This window comes from Epinephelus moara, chromosome 5 (genome assembly GCF_006386435.1).
Source record: "Epinephelus moara isolate mb chromosome 5, YSFRI_EMoa_1.0, whole genome shotgun sequence".
Lineage (NCBI taxonomy): Eukaryota > Metazoa > Chordata > Actinopteri > Perciformes > Serranidae > Epinephelus > Epinephelus moara.
The window spans coordinates 25,449,771-25,477,557 of record NC_065510.1 but is presented as its reverse complement, the minus strand read 5'-3'; the positions used below and the strand labels follow the sequence as shown (position 1 = coordinate 25,477,557).

Below are 27,787 nucleotides of genomic sequence, written 5' to 3'. Positions count from 1 at the left end.
CACAAAGTGACAAAAAAAGACCACAAAGAGACACAAATGACCACAAAGAGACACAAAATGACCACAGAGAGACAAAATGACCACAGAGACACAAAATGACCACAGAGAGACACAAAATGACCACAAAGAGAACAAAAAGACCACAAAAAGACTTTACTCAGATGCAAAACAACTACAAAGAGACTTAAAGTGAACACAAAGAGACACAGAGAGATGCGTAACGACTACAATGAGACACAAAATAACAACAAAAAGAGGCTAAACACAAATGTCTGTGTCTCTTGCTCCTATAGTATGTTGGAGAGATGATGAGGCCATCTGCATGTCTTGGCCTGGGGGCTTTTGTCTCATAATCTGCTTATGTAGGGAGGTTATGGATGACAGTGTGGTGTCTGTGCACTATACGGGGAAAGTTAAACAAGTCCGCTCCCTGTTTTCTAGTTTTGACTAATTCTCTTGAAACAGGGTATTTAATCAGAAAGGCTGCTGTTTGCATTTTGAGTTCAGAGTGATGTCAGATGTGACAAATGTGTCACAGGCTTTAAATATGATTAATTTTGTATGTTTTGCTATTGTGTGCAACAGTACGTCTTCTGTACTGTAAGATTTAGCTCTTTGGTCGACTGTTGATCTTCTGGATTTAGACAGGCATGTCCTCTTTGATTGTCTTGTAACACAGAGGCCAACCTCCAGCTCTAATCTGTGCCTTTACCTCCAGTTAAACCCTTTAGCAGATAAAATTACAGGTGTACCGACAGCAAAATACTGACGTACGCATTACTTCCCTAATACTTCTGTTATTTACTGTATCTGTGTGTACACACCTGTTCATGGTTGGGCGGTGGTGTGAGCAGCGATACTATAGTAACCACAATAGCAGTGAGCCCACAGAGCAGAATGGCAAAATGGAGGTAGTGGACACTGCGCAGGACTGTAGGCGCCGAGTCCACGACGCCACATCTGGGAGGTGGGAAGGCAAACTCCACCACCATCCTACACACACCCACCACCAAACCCACCATCAGGCCCCAGAATGCACCCTGAAGACACAAGCACACATTCAAACAGATTTCATTACACGAGGCATTCGTGATTTAATATGCTGAACTTCCTGCGGCTGAAGGCATCAGTATGTTGGGTGTGTTCGGGCTCATTTAACTCTCACTTTCCCACCATGATAATCTGTCATCGTCGTGTCACTTAAGTATACACACGTGCTGTGACACAAAAGTCAGCCTTCAGAAAAGAATGTGATCTGTGTGGTTTGAATCAACACACATGAAAATAATCACCTTGTTGCAGCACGCAAAGCAAACATCTGTACCTCTACTTTACTTTTTATCATACTCTCTCTTTCCTCTTTTATTCCTTACACTCTATAATCCAAACAGTTCTTTCTTTGATTTGTGTCTCTCTCTTTCTGATGTGAGAGTACCACAAAAAAAACATTTAATTTAACAGTTATTATTATTGTCATGTAGCCAATTGATGTGGAAAGGTCTGTTTTTCCGGTTTTAGTTCACATAAATCTTAAAACGTCACACACAGGCCTCTCTCTGTGTATTGTTTTGGAGTCAAATCATAAAATGTACACTTCTAGGATTACTACAAAGGGAGTGAGTAAATCCAAAGACACCACATGCGAGATATAATGACACTAATTACAGGGTTAAACTGCATTTTTATGAGTTACATTTGCCTCGCTGGTTCAAAGGCTACAGCCGTCATGTTCCCGTTTAAATAGGTCTGCATTGTTTGCTCTCTACAGTGTCGAACTAGTCAGCCTGTGTCTCAGCCTGTGTCACATCCTGTGTGGTAACGTGTGCCCTTTGACCCCATGAGTCAACACCATTAAGATTCTCACAGCGATACGCTCACAAATAAAAAGCTCATGACTTTTATGTAACAGAGCTATTGACCCTTTCCAATAACTTGCTGTAGAGGTATAAAATTAAATGGTACCAGATCAAAAGAAATAAATGGCGGTGACACTTAATACCCCCTACTGTAAGCATGGGTGTGATCTTTGCAGTTGTCAAGACATAAGATAAGATAAGATAAGATAAGATAAGATAAACCTTTATTGTCTGTCACAAGTAACAGAAATTTGTCTTTGGCAAGCTCCGAAATAAAATAGACAAGGACACACAAAACACAATAGACATTATACAAGATATACGACAAAGCAGTGTATCTGGGTGGGACTTCAATTGTTATTTTAAACTGTTCAGGGTGGTGATGGCCGTGGGAATACAGAATACAGGGAATTAATACAGAATTAAACTGTGCTCAAGTTGGTATGAATATGGAAGTTTTTTAACATAAGGGTTTCAACTGCATACTAGTGACAATATTTTAATGTGTTGTTGTGTTGTTGAAACAGGGTGTAAGAAGCTAAAGCAGGGCGAGGCAACCTGTAGTTCCAGGGCTGCATGTAGGTCTTTAGTCCTCTTCAGCTCCCTGTGGCTATGACAAATACCATAGTTGGGGCTTCAAAGCTTCAGTCATAATTACTAGCAAATATACAAACCATCAACGGTACACGGCGTGACCACCCAAACCCAAACTTAATTTGGCTGGACTTAGTGCCACTGAGTGTGTGTGACAAAGAGAGTGATAGACACAAGGAAGAGATGTGGAAGGTGGGCTATTGCACGCAATGTTTCTGCAACATATTAATAACTCTGAACCCCACAGGTCAGGCCACATCATTAGATGCAAAACAACAGCTAGACACGGATAACAGTCTGCATTTCCTGTCACCTGTTCCTTTTCCTCGTCAGACAGCCAATTTAACAGCTTCAAGTAAGGGTCAATGACTGTACTGAGGACACCGGCCTCAGTCTGATGATTAAAACTTTGAAGCTTTGAGGCATTTGGATAACTTACTAACTAACTAATAACAGTAGAGCCTGGTCTCACTCTGAATTCGTCGAAATGCGGCGCTTGTGCAGTGATATGCAGTATCAGAAACCAAAAAAAAAAAAAAGGCGTCTTTTAACGTCGTCATGATACGCGACCAGTTGCTGTTATAGTTGACCAGCGCCAAAGCACCCAGGGTACCTTGCATGTCATATGTGGATGTGGAAAGTCCATGACCAATGTTAATATCTACAGTAGTAGGCCTAAAGTAAGCCTAAATTCTCTAGTTGTATAATGTATAGTCTATACACTGAACGATAAAAACATTCTGTGAACTAAAATGTGCATCACAAATTTACGTCCTGGTGCCTTCTCCTCGAATTTTTGCTTGAACCTCAATAGCGTTTGCTAGTCTCTCCCTAGGTAGGCTGACAATGGATACCAAATTTAAGGAAGGAAAATAGAGAATATAATAGTGCATGGACAGATTAATTTGCTTTAATGCTACAAAATTTTAGAACCAAATGATCATAAATAATTGACTGCAGAGTAGCCAACCCGTGGTAAAACATATTAATGAATGTTCATTTAGCCTAGATCTATTAGAAATATTGATAGGCTAATTTAGACTTAATTGCCTGTTACCTTCATTATGAGGCCCAAATATCTTTTGTGGCTCCAGACAGCTATTAAAGCTTTTGCTTGTTTGTTTTTGGCCAAATTTGTCTCTTTTAATAGTAAAGGTTACCAACCCCTGGGCTACAGCTGTGCCAGCTGCTCTGTCAGACTGTACTGTATAGTAGTGCTCTGAGCTAACATGCTTATGCTAATTTTAATGTTTACCGTGCTCAGCATCTTAGCTTAGTGTGTTAACATGCTAATATTTGCTAATTAGCACATTACACAAAGTACAGTTATGGCTATGCTATGCATGTATTTGGTAAAAAACAGACCTCCTGGTGGCACTAGAGGAAAAGTCAGAGGATCACTGAAGTCAGTAGAATTTATCCTCGGGGGAACATTAAAGTCTGCACAAAATTTCTTGGCAATCGAGAAAATATTTGTTGAGATATTTTAGTTAGGACCAAAGTGGTAGACCAACCAACTGACAGACTGACGTTGCCATCCATATAGCAGCAAGTAAAAAACTGTTGTTTGTTCGTACCTGTTTGTTCAACAGGCAAATCACCAACTCAGTGTTTGCTGGGTGTTGCCAACCCATGATGTAATGTTACCCCAGGCCACTTTATTGTAAACACTTTGTCATGAAAGTAAACGAAAGTAGTCTTTATGTAGCTTCATTCACAGTTGGAAAAAAAGGTGGTTTCTACATCACAATAAAGAGGGAATCCTTTCACTCTGAAAAACCTGAAAGATTCCTTTTAATTAAAGAGGTTAAACAGCATGTCCACAGAGAGCAGACACACCCAGGACGTGCTCTGTTCAAACACAGATCCAATCCTGACTATCCAGTGGACTGGTCTTTACTTGCAATCGAAAGATGTTTCAGCATGCGTGTTGTTGGCTCTCGGCTGACACACATTGTTGCTGTTATCTCCTTTACATCCCTCTGCTAATCTTTATCTTCTAATCATCACACCTTCCCTCACTTGCACTCTGTTATCAGCCAGGAACACTTTCAATTATTCAAGTGAAGGAGCAGCACGATCCTGCTGGTTCCCACTGAGGAAATGATAAACAATGCACTTCATGAAATGAGCGAGGAACACAAAGACCTTCATGTGCGCTCCACACCAAGCAGTGAGACATGTTGGCAGCTGGAGCTCATGTGAGGCTCATAAAACTGTACAGCAGTACAGTGTGGGAGAAGGGACAAACAGTGCAGGGAAACCTCAAAACTCAGTATATTCTGGTGAGTAGTGTGGTGTCCAGAACGGAGTACGTTGTGAATTAAGTTTGGTTATATTTGTAACATGGCAAGACTCCCAAAAGTGTTCTTTAAATTACATTTAACTCTTTAATTTTACAGGTGTACTTGTAATCAGTGTTGTAATGATTAGTCGACTAATGGATTACTCTACAGAAGAAAATTGAAAATTGATTGTCAAATTCTGTTGATGTTGTTAAGACATTTATTAAAGCAAAAATGCCAACTTTATCTGGTCCCAGTCTCACAAATATGAAGAATTACTGCCTTGTCCTTTGTCATATCAGTGTAAATTCGAGAAAAAAATGGTTTTGGACAGTTCATTACACAAAATAAGCAATTCCAAGACGTCCCATTGAACTGTGGGAACTTTTAGTGGATGTAGTTTTTAATATTTTACAGGCAAAACTATTCATAGATTAATTTAAAAGCTTGTGTGTGCATGTTACCTGCTCGTTGGTCCTCTTCCAGAAGACTGCCAGGGTGAAGACAGCAGTGACGGGTGGAGCGAGGTAGCTCGTCACTGACTGGATGTAAACATACAGCTGGCCACTGTTGGCCGACTGCAGGATGGGGATCCACACCACACTCACCACCACCAAGATCACAGTCACAATCCTGAAACAAACACATCTCTTTGACTTTAAGCTTCTCTTCTCTTAATTGATCCCGGAATAAAAAGTTCTCCTTCCACACCACAGCATGATCAGATGTTTTCTGACCACAGACCATCCATCTGTGAGCGTCATACCTGCCTACCAGTAGCAGCTCCCTCTCCGAGGCCCGGGGGCGATGCTTCTTCCAGATGTCCATGGTGAAGAGTGTGGAGCTGCTGTTAAAGATGGAGGTCAACGATGACATCAGAGCAGCCATCATCACTGCTATCATGAGTCCACGCAAGCCTGTAATACAACATACAGATGAACTCATGCACGCAGGTTAAAATAAGACGCACAAAAAGCTTATCAAAGCAGTTAACACATAACAGTATTCTCACCACTGGGCATGAGTTCAATGACCAGTTTGGGAAAGGCGATGTTGGAGCATCCCACCTCAGCTCCACACACTCGCACACACTCTTCTGGATCCACACATCCTACAGAGTCTGAAATATGGAGACACAGGTCATTCACACACAAGACCGGAAAATACTCATGCAGAATTTGTGCTTTAATTCTATCATGCAACAGATGACCAAATTTGTGCTGAATGATTTTGATTATGATGAAGGAAATGACAACATATCCCTCCAAAAAGGTAGCAAATATAATAAGGCAAAATCCCACTGGAGTTACAGTCATTACTGTAACCCTCTTTTTTTGATTATTGGTGTTCCCCAGTTCTTCCAGGCTGTGGGGAATAAGCAGGCTACAACATTTGTTTCTTCCTCTTCGTTTAATTATTACCAACATGGTAAGACAGTACTAACACATCCCAACTAATGGGTACAGTGACTTCACAACAAGGGCAGGTAGGAACCAATCAGCTCAGAACCAAGGGAACACACTGACTCCACTTAAACACCACACGCAAAAATAGAAATGAAACAAAAAAAAAAAAGAACTATAAATGACAATGACATAATAATTTACCAGCAACTTAATGCTGGATCTATTACTACTACTACTACTACTAATACATTATACTTACATAGCACTTTTCAAGGCACTCAAAGACGCTTTACAAATTCAGGGACAAAACAAAACAAAAACAGACAAGCAAGAGAACAAATAAGGCATGAGGAGAAGAAACTGTCAGTGATTGTAAGCAGTGTTGAACAGGTGAGTCGTGAGTCATGATTTTTTGAATATGGACAGAGAGGGGGAGTCTCGGATGGGTTTGGGGAGAGAGTTCCAGAGGGTGGGAGCAGTGATGGAGAAGGCTCTGTCCCCCCAAGGATTTGTGCTTCGTTCAGGTGAGGTGGGGATAGGAGGTTGGCATTGGCAGAGCGAAATGTGTGGGTGGGAGTGTGATGATGGAGGAGCTCAGACAGGTACGGTGGTGCCTGGTTATTGAGGGCTTTGTGTGTTATGAGGAGGATTTTGAAGTGGATTTTCTGGGGGATGGGGAGCCAGTGGAGCTTATGGAGAACGGAGGTGAAGTAGCCGAGCAGCAGAGTTCTGGATTACTACTTGAATATAAATAATGTACCCATTAATAAATAACACAGTTACTTAAGTAATAAAAACAACCCAAAAATATCATGCAGTAACTGTGGTTACATTAGTAACTTCACCCCTTCTTGTAGCACAGTGAGTTAATATGTGCATGTATAAAATCCCCATGCAGGTGTGCACAACTATGAACACTTAAATTAAACACACCCTGCTCTGTAACACAATAACACACATTTTGCATGGGACATCAGATTTAGAAAGACAAATATCCATCAGTGATGCTCTGTCAAAAGATGTTAATAATTTTGAATTTAGTTGGCTATATTTCTTAAATCGTTTACCTGTTTGTTAGGTGATAAATTAGACTCAAGGCTCACCTGTGTGTTTGGTGCACCTCTATCTATGCAACCCTAAACCTGACCTCACTTTTATCCTATTAACCCTGATCCAGACATCCATGAGTAATTTCTCAAAATACTTTATCACTAAACTTCCAGCAGACTGTACAGTGACACATCACTAACCAGCAATATGGTTAGCAATAAGTTTGGTATCTACACTGCATTACCTAAATAGGAATTGGCCCAACTAACATTCACTGTCTTAGTGTTATTGTCCTTTGAATTGTTTTATTATTACGTGAACTGGTCTAATACAAGTAAGTCTATAACTAGTGAAATGTATACTATTCTTAGTCCATTATAATACAGCAAATGAAATAAAAAGGGGCCCCTATAGTGTGCCATAGCTACAATGTCTGTAAGGGTTCAGTTTTGGGATGAAAAACAAGATTTCCGTCCGGGCCGGAGGGTGGAGTTAACAGCCTCTCTTTCCTAACTACCGGACACTCCGCCTTTCTGCCCCCGGTGACAGAGCTTCCGTTGCCGGATTCCAGGGTCAGTCACGCACCGGCAGCTCCACACTGTTCACTGGACCCCGGTGAACTTTCTGTCTGGAGGAGCGTTTATAAGGAAAATAAGGCGAGATAAACCGACGTGGACTCGGACCCAGTGAAAGAGTGAGACACGTACACGTCACGTCACGTTGAGGATACAAACGACTTTTTGTGCTCCGGGGAACTCAACAGTTGCCATTTTTGTGTTTTTAACAGCTGTGAACCGTGTCGGCCAGACGCTCCGAGAGAAAAGAAGAAAGTGACTCGTCAGCACAGCAGCGAGCTTGAGTCACGGACGGTTTCAACACTTTTGAAAAGGGAGGATTAATGAGTTGTTTCTCTATCTCAGGAAGGTGTTCCGCTTTAGTTTGACTCACTGGCAGACAGACACTCATCCACCCAGACAGCTGCCTGCCTCTATGTCTGCCGAGCCCCGCGGCTGGAGCAGCTGAACCGGGTCGCCCCTGCAGTTGTCCGGCCCCTGTCAGGTGAAGGCGTGGCGCGGGGCGGAGGTGCTTTGTTCATCAACACCTGAATGAGAGTGTGTTTGTGGAGTAACCTGAGAGCTCAGAGTCCGGGTTGAGGAACTGTTCTTGCGGTTTATTTCACTCAGGTGAAAATCTTCACCCACCGGAGGGATCTGTTTACCACCACGCGAGCCCACGTCACGCGGACACGATATGGACCGTAATGACAGATCGCACTCTTTCGAGGTTTGACCCTTTGGACCGACGACTGGAAACTGGGTCAGAGTGGTTTCGGTACTTAACTGTTTACTGACCGGTGGATATATCGAGGTCATGGCGCTGTCTCAGGTCCAGTGTCTGGACAACCACCACGTCAACTGGCGCGTGAGCGAGAGCAAACCGGAGTTTTTCTACAGTGAGGACCAACGGCTGGCGCTCGAGGAGCTTGTCACCAAGGGCCGCGATGCGTTCAAGGACTACATCCACAAGAGTGGCGTCCGGGAGTTCCTCTCGGAACTGGAGTTGAATCGGATTGCAGAGACAGTGGAGGCCTACCGGCCTGGGCACGAGCACCACCAGAAGCCAGAGACCCCGGGGCCGGGGAACCTCACCCCAGGGCCGGGGAACCTGACCCCGGGGTCCGGGGAGGATCTGGGAGACGGTGAGGTGTCCCTCCAGTACTGGCCTGATCGGTCTGAGGCCTCAGTGGCAGAGCTGGATCTCGGCTGGCCCGAGGCCATTTCATACCGAGGGGTCACACGCGTGACAGTGTACACGCAGCCACCAACTGAGGGGCAAACGCACATCAAGGAGGTGGTGCGGAAGAGCATTGCATCAGCACAGAGGGTAGGCAGTGAAGAGGATGATGATGATGGTGTTATAATGCAATTATTAATAACTGAACACTGTAATGTAATCCAGTACAACAGCCTGTAATGAATAGCTCGCTATCTTTGTGTTACCTACACTTTTGAGAACACACTTGTGTTGTTGTATAGGATTACATTTGGTTTTAGGGTGTTTATATCTGGCTCCTCCATTTATGAATTCCACCACATCATCACAATGCACAAAGGAGTGCTTGTTCCACACAGTAAAGACAAGAAGTTTATAAGCTTCACAAGGGTACAAGAGATTTTGAGTTTACTGCCGACATGATTAGTTGATTATTCAATTAGTCGATTGGCAGGATTAATCTGCAACTATTTTGATTACTGTATCAGTTGTTTTTCATCCAAAAAAAGCAAAGTACTCTTTTGTTGTAGTTTCTCCCATTTCAAATTTTGCAGTTTTCTCTGTAATATTTGACAGTAGATTGCATATCTTTGGCATTTGAACTGACTGATGAATGAAGAAAATAATGGGCCGACAAATTATCAATGAAAACAATCACTTTTAATTATAGTTGCAGCTTGGATTGTGTTCAATTGCATTGCATTGTGAGGTGTTTTTGTTAACATGACAGATTAAAGGAATACTTCAACTACAAAATGACCATTTGTAAATCAGTTAGTCACGCCATGTTACCTTGAAGTCAAGAAGAAAATGATTTTTTTTTCTGCATGCCTGGTGAGCATAATGATTTATTGACTGACTGGGGACCAACTTCAAAACATCCAGTTACAAACTTTCACACAACTTGTGCAGAATAATCCAAGTCTCATTTTTCTAGTTGTACGCTCAGTACGTCACAAAAACTTCGCTAAAATCTTATTCTATAAAATTAAACTAAAAATTAAACTTTAAGACTTTAGACTCCAGTACTAAAGTTTTATATTGAAAATGCATGTGTGTGGGAAGTGCTGAGCATAGGATTGGATTCATGAGACCTTTGTGGTTGAAGTATTCCTATAAGAACGATTGTTTTGATCAGACGTTTGACTTCCTTTGCTGTTTTCTCCACTGTTGACAGTTATGCAGTTGTACACAAAGCTAAATCATAAACTCAAAAACAATCTGACATGGGCTTTTTTGGACTTTATTTAATCCAACGTCTCTCTAATTTAAATGTCATTATTTGTCTCTGTCTTGTCTTACAAAACCTTCTTCCCTGTCCCTTCATCTCTCACATGGTGTGACACACTCACACATGCACACAACAAGGTTTGAGCAAAACAAGTCTGATCTTGACACGACAGTGGAAAAAAAAAAGCCCTGACGTCAGTGAAAGTTTCATGCCATCACCGTATACCTTTACCTCGTATGAGCCTACATAAATCTGTCACACGTACATATAGAAGTTTCCTCGGGACAACAAAATACTTGAATTAATTTGATTCAGTTCCAGAGTTGAATACTTTTTCACTGCTTGAAAGGCACTCTGCCAATAACTTTTCCACAAAGCTGCTGTTCAGCAGAACTCAGCTGACAACAACTGCTCCCTGTGTAGGGTTTGTATGGTTAGTCTTATTTTTAATTCTTCTGCTTTTTATCACAAGTTGGCCCTCTTTTTGCCTTGTAGTGTGACAAGACCATGTTTCATCACACTCAACTATCATCACAAGTTGATTTGAATAACATATTCTAACCTCAAGCTATGATCTTGATCAGCTTATTCGTTATTTTGTTTGTCTTTGGGATAAGTCTCTACCAAGTTTTAAATTAAAAAAGTGGGTCAGGTGAAAAGTGAACAGACAGTGCTGTGTGAAGAGCACCATGCTGTCACCAGAACACACACAGTCCAGACACTTCACACTCTATCACCACTCTGCAAAGCGCTCATTGTTTCTAGCAGTCTCTCTATGGTCAGACATTTCTTTGTGTCTGAGGGTTTAATTGACTTTTTAGATGCAGTTCTCATAAGTGCCCCAGCTTCCTTTGAGGATTTAATGGGTTTTAGATTGTTAAATCAAACCCACCCTCACAGACCAGGAAATGCTAATGTTGTGTGTGGTTTCCTCTGTGTGTTTTTGTATGTGCGTGTGTTTAGGTGATAGCCGTGGTGATGGATGTGTTTACAGATGTGGATATCTTTAGAGACCTGCTGGATGCAGCCTACAAACGCAGAGTTCCTGTATACATCATCATTGACACGGCTGCAGTCCCCTGCTTTCTTTCCATGTGTGGCAGAGCTGATATGCACCGTGGACACCTAAAGGTATGCACGCACACACACAAACACACCCAGATGATGTTTAGATAAGCTGGGAGATGAGCTCGTTGGATAGATGGCTCCCTTTGATAAGCATACAATAATAGAAGCCTGCTTATTAAAAAGCTCCAGTTCCAAAATTTCAAATCATATGAGTTTCATTAAAGACACATTTTCCAATCATAAGTCTATTACTATACAAGGGAAATATCTGAAAGTAGGGAGCATGATTGACGCAGGTGAAACAGGTTTTTGCCTGCAGGCTTTGATAAGGTGCCTGCACCAGCTAGTAGTTTTGTCATAGGCTTCAAGTCTTTGTTATTCTCTGCCTCTCTGAGTTGAACTGGTCTAGGCAGTAACAGCAAACACTTAATGTTGCACGGGGGCTCTTCTAAATGTGTTGGACCAGAAAGACACTATGCACATTCCTTTCTGTGCTGCAGACAATTACATAAACCATGCACACTCTCACTTTACTTTCTGTAAATGTTTCTCTTTCATTTCTCCTTCTCTCTTCCTCACAGCGTTAACCGCCAGACCTCCCCTCTCTTTCAGCCTCTTTCTTATGTACCATCTCCGCCGTTATTATGATCATTTACGACTTCTGTGCTTGGTGTCCCATGTGAGATTTCGCACAGTACATTTACTTACGAGGTAACGCTTAGCCAGGAACCACACCCTTATCACAGGGCCAAAGACAAACACCGCAGGGTGTGTCGCACAAGCATGCGCATACATAGATATCCATGCTCTAACCTGTAGAGTCAGCCAACCCGATTTTATGGTGGTATTAATAGAGAAGAGCTGTAGTTGAGCAACAACAAAACTCATTCTTTTCTGCCCTTGTTTCCCCTTTGTTCACCCAAACCCCTCCTCCCATCAGCACTAAATCCACAAGAGACTCACTTTACATTGCATTAACCCTCTGTATACTGTATGTGTGGGTTTGTGTGTGCAGAATCTACGTGTGCGCTGCGCTGGTGGTGTAGAGTTCTTCACACGGTCAGCACAGAAGGTGCATGGAGCACTGAGCCAGAAGTTCCTCTTGGTAGATGGAGACAGAGCCATCTCTGGTTCATACAGGTGAGCAGAATGAACTGAGTGTATTTAAAGGTTCTCTTATCAATATGTTAACATTAACAAAGATTAAATAACTCTGTGACATGTGAAAGGGGTCACACCAAACCCCTTTCCCAGTGGATAAGAAACCCAGTAACACCCGCTGACGTCTGTCTTTTGTATCTAATGGGAAGGGTCACAGTCAGCATTCACTCCCGGGACAAATGACTCTGCAATAGTCACTGGTGTTTAACAGCTCCGCTTCTGATTGGCTCCAATCAGTAGTATTAGAAATACTGCACCCGGGTGGATGCGCTAATTTTAGTCGCTTCGCTGACACAATGGCAAACAGGCTGCCACAAAATCCAGTCAGTCTCCGTCCAAGCAGAGCTCGAATATTGTTCAAAATTTAGTCTGCATGGAGTCTGAGAGAGACTGAATAAGTACGAGATAAAAAAAGGAAATTTTCACTGGCCTCCATGCTGCTTTCTGCTGCTTATTAACCTGTCTTCCAGCCAGTTTGGACACTGAGCTTGACACAACAGAAAGGCTTGCTCGTCACTTGCAGAGCTGTGTACACTGCTCTGGTCTACTGGCAATGGGACAGCAGTCTGTTCCTATTTTTAACAGGATTTCCCATGTTTAACAAACCTCCACGCACACTCTTTTTGGTGGAAAAGGGTGTATGAGACACACCTACATAAAATGATGACCATTCTCTGCAGTTCCACTTTGCTCTGGAGAATCATGATATCTTCGGTTTGGTTTTCTGGTTGCAACTTTACTGTTTTGGTTCAGTCTCTGCTCTCTCACCCAGTTTCCAGCCACAGCATCAGCTGATTTCAGCAAAAAACCCACTAAAAGCCCACAGTTACACACCCTGCTCAGCACCAAACAGCAGACAGACAAATTTAGCAGCAGAGAGAACATTCGTTGGGTTGCCAAAACTCAACTCCAAATGAATGCTAATGTTGCTTCACGTCTGCTGGATATGTCAATAAGCAGCTGTCTGCTAACTCAAGTACCATAACAATTGGAACACTAATATGAATAGACTGAAAGCAACAAAGTGACGGCATCAATTTTCAACAATATTGTCAAATGCCCTTAAAATAATTTGAAATATGCTATAATTACTGTTTTTTTTTCTTTGGCATGTTCCTGTATTGACGTTGTTGCAGCATGCAGACTGTTGTTTACACAGAGCTTTAACAGACAGTGCTAACTTTTGTAAACTATGCAGATCTTAGACAACTATAAACCCTCACCTCAACACACACAGACTTAGTTTATTGTCGTTAGTTATCTATTTACCATTACATCTGTATGATATCAGAGACTGAAAGGTGAAGATACGTGTTCAGAAATTATGCAGTCAAAGAGCATAATGTGATGCATGACCTCAGAGTACAAGTGTTTAGTGTAATGATTAACTGTGACTGTAAAGTTGGGTTCTCTCAGCAGGAGTTGTGGCATAGAAGAAAGAGTGTAGATGTGATAAACATGAACTGGCATGAATTTAGTTTAAAAAGTGCTTGAAATCCGAGCATTTGTCAGATGAGCTCATATAAGGGGAGTCACTGCTGAGAATTTATGTTTCCATGTCTGTGTCATTCCAGCTTCACCTGGTCCTCATCTCGTTTGGACCGCAACCTCATTACTGTGATCACAGGACAGGCGGTGGAGACCTTTGACCTGCAGTTTCGTGACCTTTACCTCATGTCCAGAGGTGTGTCTCTCAGCAAGGTCCCCATGGCAGATGAACCAATCCCTGACCCGGTCCCTCAGGCAGCTCCTGCTCCAGTGTCAGCTGCTGTTGCTCGGAAGCTCATCAATCCAAAATATGCCCTCGTTGCCGCGGGGACTCACGCAAGTGCCACTTCTTCTGACCAAAATTCCAGCAACAAGAACTCCCAGAATCCCACTGGGCTTAAGTTCATGAAAGCACGTCTTAGGCATGTCATCGAAGAGCCACCCTTACATCCGGGATTAGCGCATTTGGAGAAAGCGAACCTGATCCCGTACCTGCCTATCTGGCCAGAACCAGACCCACCAAGTGATGTGATTGGCTTTATTAACATCAGGGATGAAAAGAGAGCCCATCAGGTTCACTTACAGAGGTCGGAGAGGTTTGAGGTCAGCCAGGCTATACGCTTCAGCGCACCTTTGGTGCTGCCACCACAGAGGGAGGAACGGGCTTCAGGTCAGGTTGCAAAAACTGCAGTGGTGGCAGAAAATCCTTCTGAGAGTACAGGTGCAAAAGCCTCTACTCCTGTGAGTCCAACCAACAAACAGCTCAAAGAGCAAACACACACAGCTCCGAATAAAGACCAAACGGATGCGACAGATTCCAGAGGGCCCCCTCAGCAGCCCAACACACCTGTAACACAAGACACACACAAACCAAACACACCATCTCCATCCAATGTTCCCGCTGATTCACAGCCAACAGACAATGCTAAACAAACTCCAGAGACTCAAACTGCAGCACCTCCTGTTCCTAAACGCCGCACACTACAGTTAATCATAGACCCCGCCTCCCCAGAGGAGCCTGGCCAACCACAGGTCACTCTGATGAAAATGGACCAATTGGAAAGTCTAGATGGCTTAGATGAAAAAGAAACCCAGAAGGAGCCGAGACTAGTCCGTGGCCGTCTAATATCAAAGGACGACGGCGGAGACTCTGGCAGCACCGGTGAGGGCAGCCAAGACAGCACCAAGGTCATGTGCGACCGAGCACAAAATGATAATCCTTCAAGTAACTCCACTGCATCAGAGGAGGAGTTCTATGAATGTCCCCAGCCGCAGCAGAGTGACCCCCTGGCCAATGGAGTGTCGTCAGGGTCAGGGCGCGGGCAACGCCATGGAGACGGGTTCAACATGATGGCCCGCTTCTCCCAGAGCATGCTGGATCTGCGGGAGCCCATACCGTCAGAGGACAGCACTGCCCTCATCCGCCAATCACAGCAGCTCCGCAGACAGGGGAACCCCTCACCGCATAGGCACATAGGACAGGTGAATACCCAGTAGCATCAGTATTTCTAATCCTATGATATTGAAACAATTAGTCAATTGCTCAGTCAGCTGACAGATAATTTATTGCCAGAGATGTGTACTTAAGTCATTTTGAGTCATAAAAATGCAATTTATTTGCTAGTTAAAGGTTGTTAAATGTCAGATTTTGCTACTTTTCCTAATTAATAACAGTGCATTTGGATTTTAGACTGTTGATCTGAAACAACCTGGGTCTAGGAAATTGTGATAGGCATTTTTCATAGTTTTCTCATGTTTGACACTGAATGAACAATTAGGTTGAATTGAAAATATAACAGATTCATTGATAACGACAAGGGAAAGTTAATTATAGAGGTGAAATTATAGTCAATTGCCAGATAGAAATGATCTGAAATGAAATGATCACTCTTTTAAAAATCAATCAAGTCATTTTCATCTTCTGGGACAAAATAAGCACTATGAAGACATAATCATGGGCTTTGGGAAATCATGTTGGGTAAAAAGAATCAATAAATTATTTGTTAATGGAAATAATTGTTAGTTGCAGCCCTAGATAACTAACACTAACAGGTAGGTGCTAACACAATGCTTGTCTTAATCCTTTAAAACCCCTCTTAATATAAAGTAATCACTACAAAAGTAAGTGCAGAGGTTTCCAGGAATAAAGCTTGTTGAGATCAAGGACACAGTTACGTCATTACAGGAAAGACACAAACATTCTCTCTCTCTCACACACACACACACACACACACACACACACACACACACATGCATGCACGCACGCACGCACGCACGCATGCATTTATATAAATCACATTGAAAATGGTGTGAAAGGGTGTGTCTCACCAGGGATGTCAAGGCAAGCTGCTGCCTGCTTACAGTAAACATGTCATTCCTTTTTCCAAATTAAAAAGGTGTGTGTGTTTCCACCGATTGTCCGCCCACATGTGCGTGCACGCACCTGGATAGAGAGCTCGGCTGATCATGCCAGGGAGGATGATGAAGATGAAAGGCAGCATCTTCAGATAGGCAGCCAGGATTGATGCGCCTTTAACATGACTCATGTTCTTAGCAGACAGGGACCGTTGTACAATCACCTGAACACACAGACGAAAAACAACAGCAATAAGAGTTAACTTTATTTATGTAGCACTTTTCAAAAGACGAAGAAGAAGAACAGGAAATGTATATTACAGTGAAATATACTCAGATATGGTTAAAATAAACAGCAATTTAATCAAAAGAACAAAAACACTAAAAGCACATAATAAAAACAATTTAAGAAAAGTATTGTGTTTTGGAGAGGGATTTAGCAGGTTAAAATCAACTTTAAAATGCACAGGCAACCACTAAAAAGGTGCTTTACAGGCAGTGCTTAAATAGGTTGTATTAATTTTGAGGTTGTAGGATGTGATTAAAGCAGGGACTACAGTTTCAATGCTTTTAAAATAGAATAGAAGAATACTGGAGATTTCAGGAGGTGATCAAAATTAGTAGAGTTAAAGTATGAATTCCCTGCATTGTGTAAACAGATCTAAACTATGATGATACTGCAGCTTTTGTGAACATTTTTCCATATTTAAAAAGAGTATAAAACTATTTTTGGACCTTTTCGTGGTCATGGCCCTGTTGCCATTTCCCCTATTTTTCAACAAGCCCACACAGCATCGGTAATGTGCCATTTTGGAGAGCCAGTTATGTTGTTACATTAGGGCGAACTCGTTTTTATACAGAAAGTGGAAGCTTGTTAGCTTAGGTTGCTAACATTAGCACTGATTCCAATAGACGTTACTTTCTAATTACTATCAAGAGTCATGCTGAAATTTCCGCTGTAAGGGGTATGACTAACACCCCATTTCCACCAAATTAGCTCTGGCTCTTGAACCGGTTACATTCAGGACTCTTAGAACTTTGGTGCTATCTAGCAAATCAGCCTGCGTTTCAGTTTCCACCAGTTTTTATCAGAGCCAGTGTAATCAAGGATGTGTCATCAACTGGGCGTTACACAGTTCACAACGGAAGTAAACAGAAAGATGGCAGATTGCACTGACTACCTATGAGCTTTTGTTCTGTTGTTAGATATTTGCTTTAAATCCCAAAACAATTATAGACCAACTGTTAGTAAGAGCACTGCACACTCTTTTTTTCTGACGATCACTCATATAACGTGTTGTTCTCCATCCTCTCTTTCTAACCTGTAGAATATGACATGCCTCCAGAGGTCGTCACGTTTCGCAGAAAATCTGCTATTTTTCGGTTGTAGCTAAGAACCAATCTTTTAGGTTCTGAATCAATTTATTTCTTGTTGAATAACGCTGAATGGTTCAAAATTAGCTACAGGAACCAGAATTGAACAATGGAAACTGGCATGATGCTGTGGAAATATTTGAGCATATAGACAGAATCACAGTGTTTGTTTACATATAACGTACATAAAATGGGACGGCGCTGAGCAAATGCTGCCTCAACTGGTTAGTTTTAAAGCCCCCAGACTCTATGAAGTTGCTGGTCTGCTGCTGCCTTGATCAGTTTGTGTGTAAAGCGGAGAAAATATTTGAAATATAGTGTATACTTAAACTGACATAAATTTTTAGGTAGGTCTTTTTGTGGCTAAAATCAATCAGTCAATCAATCAATTTTATTTATAAAGCCCAATATCACAAATCACAATTTGCCTCACAGGGCTTTACAGCATACGACATCCCTCTGTCCTTTGGACCCTCACAGCGGATAAGGAAAAACTCCCCCCAAAAAAACCCTTTAACGGGGGAAAAAAACGGTAGAAACCTCAGGAAGAGCAACTGAGGAGGGATCCCTCTTCCAGGACGGACAGACGTGCAATAGATGTCGTACAGAACAGATCAACATGATAAATTAACAGTAAACAGTAAAATACGTTGTGCTGCAGCCTCCGTCCATAGCAGTACATTGTGTAGCTTCCATGGCAGTAGATTTGGTTAATCAAAGACGCAAAACAACACAGTACATAAAATAAGCACAGCAGGAACATCAGATAGGTCAGACCACTGTGTTTAACTATAAATACTTAAACGTCACAGTTACAGCTGTAAATGACAACAGAAATAAATGATGTTGCCCACTTAACTAGTCCACTAGATAGTGGAGGATTTACAGTAGACGCTATGTGTAACTCAACTCATCTCTGTCTGCTTCCTCTTTCTGTCTAGTTGTTCCAGACCTCAAAATCTCCAGCACGTGATCCACGACAGAGAGCACCTAAAGTAATCATCGCCAAACCAGGAAGTTTTCATCGTCCTGCCCGAGCAGCTGCCCCTGTGATTGGAGGACACCGTTACTGGCAGGGCCAAATGCTGCAGCCTGATTCAGCCCAGCTGCATGTAGAGGCACGCTCTGGCCGATCACCACGACGCCACAGCCCAGGTTACAGGAAAGGAGGTCACGCTTCGCCTCAACCACCAGCCAACCCTTCAGGATTACTAGGAGTATCTTTCTCAAAACTGAGCAATTTTAGAGTCTTGCGGGCGCGAGCTGCAGGGCCACAAAAGAAGGCATCTCAAAATAACAAGGCTGACAGGTAGAACTGTGGGCCAGCACAGGTACACAAGGATGAGTGATGACATACAGACTTTCTGCTAAGAAAGTGGTGACTCTTCAGTGTGGAATCTTCTCTATTTCTGGCATGTGTCATTTCCTGCTTTCGTTCCCTGAGGCCCAATATACAACAACAATTAAATGGGGATTTTTCGACTATGTCAATAAGAGTTGGCAGTTTAATTTGATGATGTGTTTTGAGAGGTATTGTCTGTAAATTTGTTACATCCTTTTCCAAACCAATGCTTGACGGCTAAAAGCTTACAGAGGAAGGTACTGATATGGAGGAGATGAACTCACTCTTTTTAGCACAGATACCTTCAGGAGTTGTGCTAAGATTTCTACTAGAGGCACAGGGTATTTTGTAGATGAACTAGTCAGCTGTCGGTCAGCTGTGATAGTCTCCTCCGCCAACTCGAGCACTTCCATTTTGTAAACAATCCTTTGAACAAATATTTCTTAATTACCTCATGTGCTTTTGTTTTTCTGAATTTTGTACACAAAATTTTATTTTTCCGTATCCAGCCTACACACATGCACTGTACCTGTGACATGCAGATCAGCCGATTGTGTCTCCTCACTCATATGCGAGTCAGGCTCTGGTGATTGGTTACTGATGGTGTAAGGGTGTCGATGGTATATATGAAATCTCAAACACTGATGTGGGACCAAAAGTGAATGTTGTTAATAAAAAGACAGATGTTTGCTGACCCAGCTCTGTTGTTGCCTCAAGCAGTTCAGGTAAATCAGAAGTCAATTGAAGAATCCTGCAGCAGTTTACATCTCAGTGTTTCAGCAAAGTTTATCAAAGGAAAGGTGAAGTACGTAACTGAAGCCTACAGAATTTGCACCCTCACAACTGATCAGTTTCAGTATTTTTTATAAATGTGTCTGCTTTGCCTCATAGTTGGCAGAAAAATATAAATAGCTTAGAGATTTTAGGTTTCTCTGGGTATTTTTGAAGCCTGGAGTTTTGGTTTGGCATAAAATCCTCAAAACCAGGGCAACGGGGTGGAGCTTTTGCCGAGATCTGTGGATGCAGCCACATTAGCAGAATGGAGTCTTGTAGGGTAGGTAGGACGGACAAAACAAATTTTACAATGAGATTGAAAGTCCCTTGAAAACAGTAATGTCAGTCAAGCAGCTGCCGTGGAGTTTTCTACCATACCTACTTAGGGGAGAGAAGAAAGACATAAATGAAAACACCAGATTACATTTTGCAGCAACTTCCTTGTTAACCTTTGACCAGCCCTACTTACTGTAGTTGAGTGTTTTTGTATGCAGCGGGCCGTTTACAGACAGTGCTTGTTAGGGTTGAGTATTGGTACTCGATACCTTCAAACTATTAAACAGAATAACACAGTACAAAGTCATATCTAAAGTTTTCACAGTCAGTTCCTGCATTTGACCTTTTTTGTACCCAGATCTAGAAAAGAAAAATATTGGTTGTGGTGAAGTTGAGCGCAGTGTATTTGATGGAGTTGGCAGTCCGAATGCTTCTATTCACATGATGGGTATCAAATGAAATACTCTACTGGTATTGGTATCACAGGTACTGATATCGTAATTTTTCAAAGGGTACTCAGTCATATTGCACATGCTCACTTTATTATCCAAATATGCCATATAAACGGACCATTGGAATTGAGATGGTGGGTCAATAAAACCAAACCCAAAAAGAAGAAAAACTGCCAAAACTCCCCATAAAGCTAAGAAAAAAAGGTTCCCTTTACATTTTTTAAATGGACAAATCATTTTCAAACGTGCCACTAGAACACATGTTAGAAGATAGAGACAAACCTATGTCCAGACAAAAAGGATGTTATTAATTTATCTGATTAATTTCAAGAGGTTTGGGGTTTTAATGAAATACTTCACCCCAAATGCCCATTTGTATTTCAGTTCGTCGCCCTGTCTAATGTTGAATTCATGAAGAAAACATTGTTTTTCTCGCATACCTCTGGTGAACAAAGAGTACAAAAACGATCAATGAACTGAAGTCATTGAGGACTATGTTTATCAACAGCAACCAGGATTGACAGTTAAAGTATAGATCCGTTTCACTTTCAGTCCCTGTTGCAAAGGGCTGATGGCAATGCGATGTGTTTGGAAAGTACCTAGCATCCAACTGGATAAATGAGACATGAGTTTACTGCATGGAGGAGGCGGTGGTTTCTCTGTGTTTTTGCCTTTACATGCACGTGATTGTGTATAAATGTACCTGGTCAGTGCACCAGTACCAGGTGGCCAGTATGGTGAGCCCCAGAGTCATGCCGGGCCAGGGCAGGTCTCCGGTGACGGCATCTCTGAACAGGTGCATGGCGTCCTGACGTGGCAAGTGGCAGGTACTGTTGGGGATGATCTTACTGGGCACAGCCATGCTGTACACACGCTCCAGGTTACTGTAGCCACCAATCTTATTGAAGGCTGTGGACCGAGAACACACAACTCCAACTACACAATCCTTAAAAATAAGTGCAGTTGTTGTGCTTGTTTATAAATGCTGATAATTGTACATACCAGTGATTGTTAGGATGATTGCTCCTATAATCATGATGAATGTCTGTAGAGTGTCGGTGTAGATGACGGCAGCAAGACCGCCTGAAAAGATGTGTGTGTTACGGGAATATTTCCAGTGTATCTAAAACACGAGAGTAGTTTTACAGGATGTAACTGTGTAGGTGTGTGTGGTTGTTTGTGTACCTGCAATGGTGTAGAGAGCAGTGACCACCAGCATGAGGACAGTGGACAGGTAGAGGTTCCACCCCAGACACACCTGAACAAACAAGGCTCCAGAGTAGAGGTCAGTCTGGAGACAGAAACACGACAAAGATTCAGTCTCACAGCAGATGATGTTAAATGGTTAAAGGCCAGTGCGGTCAAATACTGAGTGTGATGCTGCCTCTTTGTGTGTGACTTTACTGATATCTTTGTGAAGACGGACAGCAGCAGTGAGAGGACAGCCAGGTAGGTTCTGATCCTCTCTCCTCCAAAACGGCGGCCCAGGTACTCCGGCATTGTCACAATCTGAACACACACACATTTTCAACACACCAAGAAGCAAACTGAAGAAGCTGTGGGTGGTTTTTAGGGCTCGGTGTGATCTTTCAATTAGCTTCTGGTAACTGTAGACAACTTTGATGTGTTCACACTTCCCCTAGATTTAAAATAACTGTGTGTGTGCGTGTGGTGTAACACCCTGTTGGGGAATTTTCAAGGCGGGGATTGTTAGTAAGGAGAATGTGTCTTGGCACCTAAATGTACCTGCTGAACCAGCCTTAACAAGCAGACATGCACCCATGTGTGTGTGTGATGAGTGTGTGTGTGTGCACAAACTAACCCCTGAGGAGATGTAGACAGGCACAAATACCCAGGCCAGAGCCAGCAACACATAGGTGGCCTGAGAGACAGAAGAAAAGGAGACAGAGGGAGCACAGAGAGGTTTGACCAGATCGTCCACAACAGTCGCCTCTGGGGGTAAAAACCTCTCTGGTCAAACTGTGGTAAAACTTTTAACCCTTTAGGTGCTGTAACATGTGCAAGCATTTGCTCTACTGCTGTGGACTGACTCATGCACACTGTACACTATGAAATCCAGCTTGGTATTTAAAATGCTCTGCTGCTGCCCCCTGCAGAGGGCCGTCCGCAACAGCCACTAAAGGAAGATCAAACACAAACACACACTGCAAAACTAATTCTTTAATTAGCACATGTTCAAAGACATGATGTCATTTGTTTTCTTTTCACGTACAAATGGGAGATTAGTCATTGTAGCTGTAAGTTGTTTTTTGTTGCACACATAGACTGTGTTTGTCTAGTCAGTCCTATTAATACTGCCAACCACAAAAGAAATAACACGTGCATGGAATAGCAGGCAAGCTCTGCTTCATTCCAGACTATAGTGTGTTTGGTTACTATTAATAGATTAATTAGAACAGCATCTGTAATGTTTTTCTGACTGGACAGATGTGTGTGTGTGTGTGTGTGTGTGTGTACTCACATTCCATTCAAAACCAGTGACAGCAATGCCTCCAGCAGCTCCGGTCCCAGCCAGACCAATAAACAACCCTGAGCCTTCTGAGCTAGCGAAGAGAGACGCTCCAATCTGAGTACATCAGAGATTGCAGAAGTATTCAGATAGTGTCAATATGGTGGCATAAAAATACTCTGTTACAAGTAAAAGTCCTGCAGCAAGCTTAAATATTAAAGGTTAAGTTATTAGTAAAAGCACTCTGTGCAAGTATTGTTTTATATTTTATTGTGAATATATTTTATATGCATCAAAACATAAGCGTCATTTTGCTGTCGTAGCTGGTCAAGGTGGAGGTAGTTTTAACTACAACATTTAGAATTTGGTCTAGTGCTTCCCAACCAAGGGGGTCAGACCTTCTACAAAAGGTCATAATATAGATATGAGGGCAGGAAAGAAGGAAAAAACAAAATTCTGATCCACAAATTTGTTTTAATATGTCGGTAATTCTTTTTTGTTTTCAAACAGTTTTTTAAATGAAGCCATCTGAGAAGTTTTCAGGGGAAATCACATTTTGGTCAGCTGTTAGCAACCAAAGAAAGATTGGGACCATCTAAATTAATCTTCAACAGTGTGTTACTTCTCGTCTCCACTTTTATGTAAGCTTCTGTTTGTTTTTTTACTCTGTGTCTGAGTGCTTTTATTTTATATTGTTTTACTTGGCTGCATTGTAAATGAGGTCTCTACCTCAATGTATGTCCAAGTTAAAATAAAGGTTGAATGAATATATGAATTAGTGTTGTATTTTATAAGCTTATCATATAGTTTTCAATGTAAAATCTTAATCTGAAAAATAACCAGCTATCAAATACATGTAATGGAGTAAAATGTACATTATTTCTCCCTGAAATGTGGTGGAATAGGCCTTTAAGTATTGACGTAGCATAAAATGGAAGCCACAAATTACATTTCATGTATGCAGGATTTATGTCTTTTGGCTAAGTCTGTCAAACACAACAAACTAGCAGTCTGTCTGCCCACGGTGCCAAATAGCATTATCACTAATTTACAGTCATATTCAAGCTCACTTATTTTTACAGATCAGTTTATCGGAAAATTTCATCCAACTACAGATCAAAAACACACCATCACAGGAAGCACAAACTTCTCCTTGCTCTTTATCCACAAAATCAACATGTTAGAGACGCTGCAGAGCAGATCATGAGACACTCACCGGCCACCAGGCCATGTCCCGTCCAGCCAGGAAATATCCGCTCAGAGTATTCCTGCTCACCCTGCATGATGACTGACAGAGAAAACTGTTTCACACCAGCACCCACAACACACATTTACTGAACATGCATACACACACACACACAAATACACTTCTGACTCTCACCCAGATGCCGACAGCGAGGTTGAGAAGAAAGTAGGTTACTATGACGATAATGTCAGAGAAGCTGAAGGACTGAGACAGGGCGTAGAAGTTGATGGTGGAGTTAGACATCCTCAGTGTTCACAACCACACACACGAAAATACACCAGAAACACACCTCTTGTACTGCCCTTTCCTTACAGCCTCACACACACACACACATAAACTTACTGAATCAGACCCTTACACCTGCGCAGCCACTCTCACCAGCCCCCTCTCATAATCTGACACTGTAGACCTACTTTGCAAACACCCAAAACACCAAGACGAACATATTAAACTCCCTACAAACCACCAGACACTTCTTACTTCTTTCCCAACAAATATACAAAGCTTACACACACACAGAGTCAAACACACACTCCAGCCCTTTGTGAAAGCCCCCTCTCGCCTGAACCACAAACTCGCTGTTACTGAAAGTGTTGAGTGTTTCATGAACGTATGAAGAGGGCAGTCCCTGGTTGAATTGATGATTAAACACATCACCTTAATGTGGCACCTGCAGCGCTGACACACACGCTGTGCTAGGGGATAATGGAGTGCATGTATGGGCGAGCAGTGGAGTTACTGGAGTATAGCAGATGCTCATGTGGACCAGAGTCCACGCTGATGCACACACACCCACCCACCCACCCACACACACACACACACACACAGATGGTCAATCATTGGCGATGACAAGTTTATAATCATTAGTGTCTAAACACACAAACATCTGCTGGTAAGTGCTAAGTAGGGTCAGAGAAAGTGTGTGAGAGAGAAACAGTTTACAAGCAGTTAACTGTTAATAGTTTCCTTCAGTAACTTGTAGGAAAGAATCAGTCAGTCAGTATAGAAGTTTTTACTCCAGTGAGACAGACAACATTTGAAAACCATGACACGTAATCTTAAAAAGTCTTTTTTTGTAGATAGGATAAGTTCATTCATGTTTTTACATTTTTAACTGATGATGGACACATGGATGGATTAGTGAACAAGCCTACTGGGCACAGGCTGAGGGGCTCCCGTGGCCTTCACCTGCAAAATGTCACAACCTGGAAGAGACTTACAATGATCACAAAGAGACACAAAAGACAAAGTGATGCAAAACAGCAACAAAAAAGAGGAAAAACAGCACCTAGTCTGTGTTTCTTGCACCAGTGTAGGAGAGGTGGCGGGGCCTTTTGCATATCTGAACCCAGGGGCCCATTGTCTCATAATCCACTCGTGGATGGAAAACAAATGATTTGGAATACAGATCTATTACATAATACTCAATATGATATATATTCTTTGGATTTTTTTGTTGAATGTTACAATATTCAATTTAAAAATTGAACATTTGATCATGTAATCTGATTTCATTGCATTCTTTATTTACTGAACATATTAAAACAACCCCTACTTAGAAAATATTAGTGAGATTTAACTTTGGGAAACACTTGAAAATATTTGAAAGAACAATTTTGGAGAAATCTCTCCAGATGGAGAGGTTTTCATTGGTATAAATAACAACATTACTATTGTATTTTCAAAATAAGATAAGATAAGAAAAGTGTATATCAGTTACTAGAGGGGAAATCTGGTTGTTGCAGTAGTGCAAGAATAGAAATAAACATAAATAAATAGAAAGTAAATGTTCACAAGAAAAACATGAACAGATATGATACCACAACCAACTTTAACAAACTATTTTTAAAAATAAAATATCAAATCATGGTAAAAAGATTAAATATGTCATTAACTCCCTGGTCTGCCCCTTGTTGTGTGAGCTTTCTCAAAATCGGAAATAGCTTTTTTTTTTACTCTCAACACATCTGGACATTTTTCACTGAGCGACAACAGGAGAGGACATGAAGTCCGAGAGGAAGAGACAGAGACAGTTGGGTTGACTTTGTGTTCGTGCTTCCTGATGTGAAATTAACTCAGTGTCACACACAAACTGCTGGCCAGTGTTTGTCTGCTGTGAGGAGCAGATGGTGGCGATAGAGATGCCCTGACGTCACACACATCATCATTAATCTCTCTCGCACACACACACACACACACACACACACACACACACAGAGCAAAATGTTAAAGTTAAAGATGAATAAAGATTTGTGTGGAGCAAAAACTTTTATTATAAAGTTAACTCACTTGCGTTCACTTTGCATTTTTAGATCAGATCCAGCTGAAGGCTGTTGTCATGGCACAAAGTGCAAGAAAACAAATAATAGCAAATAACCAGCGGTGCAAAAAGCAGTAACTTGCAGAGAAACAGACATATAGTCTTAATATAGCCTGTAGAATAAACAGTGAGGGGTAGACATGAATGCACTAAGATGAGCATGAACAGCTGTTACCAAAATACTAAAGTGCAGGTTTAAGTACAAGTATAGACAGTAGTATAAATATGTATACTCTATAGGTTAGATTTGTGCAGTATGTGCAGTATAACTATGCATGGGAAGAGCAAATATATCAGACTACAGGCACTTGTATTTAAAGTAATGTAGCAATAGTAAGTCATTTAGAAGAGCCGCTTGCCAACATCCTGTGTTTTAATTTGTAAATCCATACGCATATGTTTAAAAATGTTAGTACATGGCAAATGCAAGATATGTAGCTAACACATCTAAATACACCAGTTTTTGTTATTTGATATACTATTTCATAAGTATCATCAGAACAGGATAGATTTTAACACCTTATTCTGTATAGTATCCCTGTGAATTATCTGGGAAGCTTTTGTGTATTCATTACACTTGTCATACTGGGAAAATATGTGCTGAGATTTAAGTGTAAAAAACCCCCATACATATGTAGTGCACAGATTGAGAAAAAGAATGAGTTTACTTATCAACAGTGTAAAGTGTGGGCCTAAAATAATATGATTATGCCAAAATGTTATGGTAAATTTATCTCCAAGTAGAATCAGACTATTACATTTCTTAGTGTACAGTTACTCTGTGTGATGATGAGGTTATTTATGGATGCACATCTCCATTGCCATTTATTTGGTAAGAAGCACATTGTCTACGCTGCAATTAAACACTTGTCACTAAAGCCCATGGAGTCTGTTATTAATTATACTGTGTATATCTAGTGCATCCATGTTTATTCTACTTAATATATCACTGTTTATCCTGTATATACTCCCACTTTCCTGCTTTTTGCATGTCTGGTTGGATGGTAAACTGCATTTTGCTGCCTTAGTACCTGTACTCAGTGACAATGGCATCAAATCTAATCAGATCTAATCAGGTGTCAGTGCTCTAACTTCAAAAGCAAACCAAGATAATAATGGGGCAATAATTTAATTCAGGCAATTTCAAAGTCAAATTGGAAACTAGGTCATATTTATCCAAATACAGTATATAAATATGCAAATTAAGAGCCAATAAAACAGAGAGATTACAGCAGTGAACCTTACAGAGAAGTACGCTCAAGGCTA

At 41.6% G+C, this 27,787-nt stretch overlaps 2 protein-coding genes across 2 annotated transcripts in view; one reads left to right on the top strand and one right to left on the bottom strand.

Moving 5' to 3' along the window:
* Nucleotides 1–24,756, bottom strand: part of slc5a10 (solute carrier family 5 member 10) — a 28,186-nt gene extending 3,430 nt beyond the window's left edge. Inside the window, exons 1-13 of the mRNA XM_050044388.1 lie at nt 24,337–24,756; nt 24,172–24,243; nt 22,968–23,072; nt 22,308–22,367; nt 21,890–21,994; nt 21,671–21,776; nt 21,488–21,568; nt 21,189–21,394; nt 16,356–16,491; nt 5,748–5,855; nt 5,502–5,652; nt 5,200–5,368; nt 825–1,040 (exon numbers count right to left, since the gene is read on the bottom strand). Coding sequence (XP_049900345.1) covers nt 825–1,040; nt 5,200–5,368; nt 5,502–5,652; nt 5,748–5,855; nt 16,356–16,491; nt 21,189–21,394; nt 21,488–21,568; nt 21,671–21,776; nt 21,890–21,994; nt 22,308–22,367; nt 22,968–23,072; nt 24,172–24,243; nt 24,337–24,444 — 1,623 coding nt within the window. The 5' untranslated portion in view covers nt 24,445–24,756. The remainder of the gene's footprint in view (nt 1–824; nt 1,041–5,199; nt 5,369–5,501; nt 5,653–5,747; nt 5,856–16,355; nt 16,492–21,188; nt 21,395–21,487; nt 21,569–21,670; nt 21,777–21,889; nt 21,995–22,307; nt 22,368–22,967; nt 23,073–24,171; nt 24,244–24,336) is intronic.
* On the top strand, nt 7,739–19,680 carry LOC126390204 (protein FAM83G). Its single transcript, XM_050044387.1, has 5 exons — nt 7,739–9,075; nt 11,159–11,326; nt 12,279–12,403; nt 13,999–15,394; nt 18,583–19,680. The coding sequence occupies exons 1-5, from the start codon at nt 8,563–8,565 to the stop codon at nt 18,952–18,954; spliced, it is 2,574 nt and encodes an 857-aa protein (XP_049900344.1). The 5' UTR covers nt 7,739–8,562; the 3' UTR covers nt 18,955–19,680.
* Nucleotides 24,757–27,787: the final 3,031 nt, after the last annotated feature.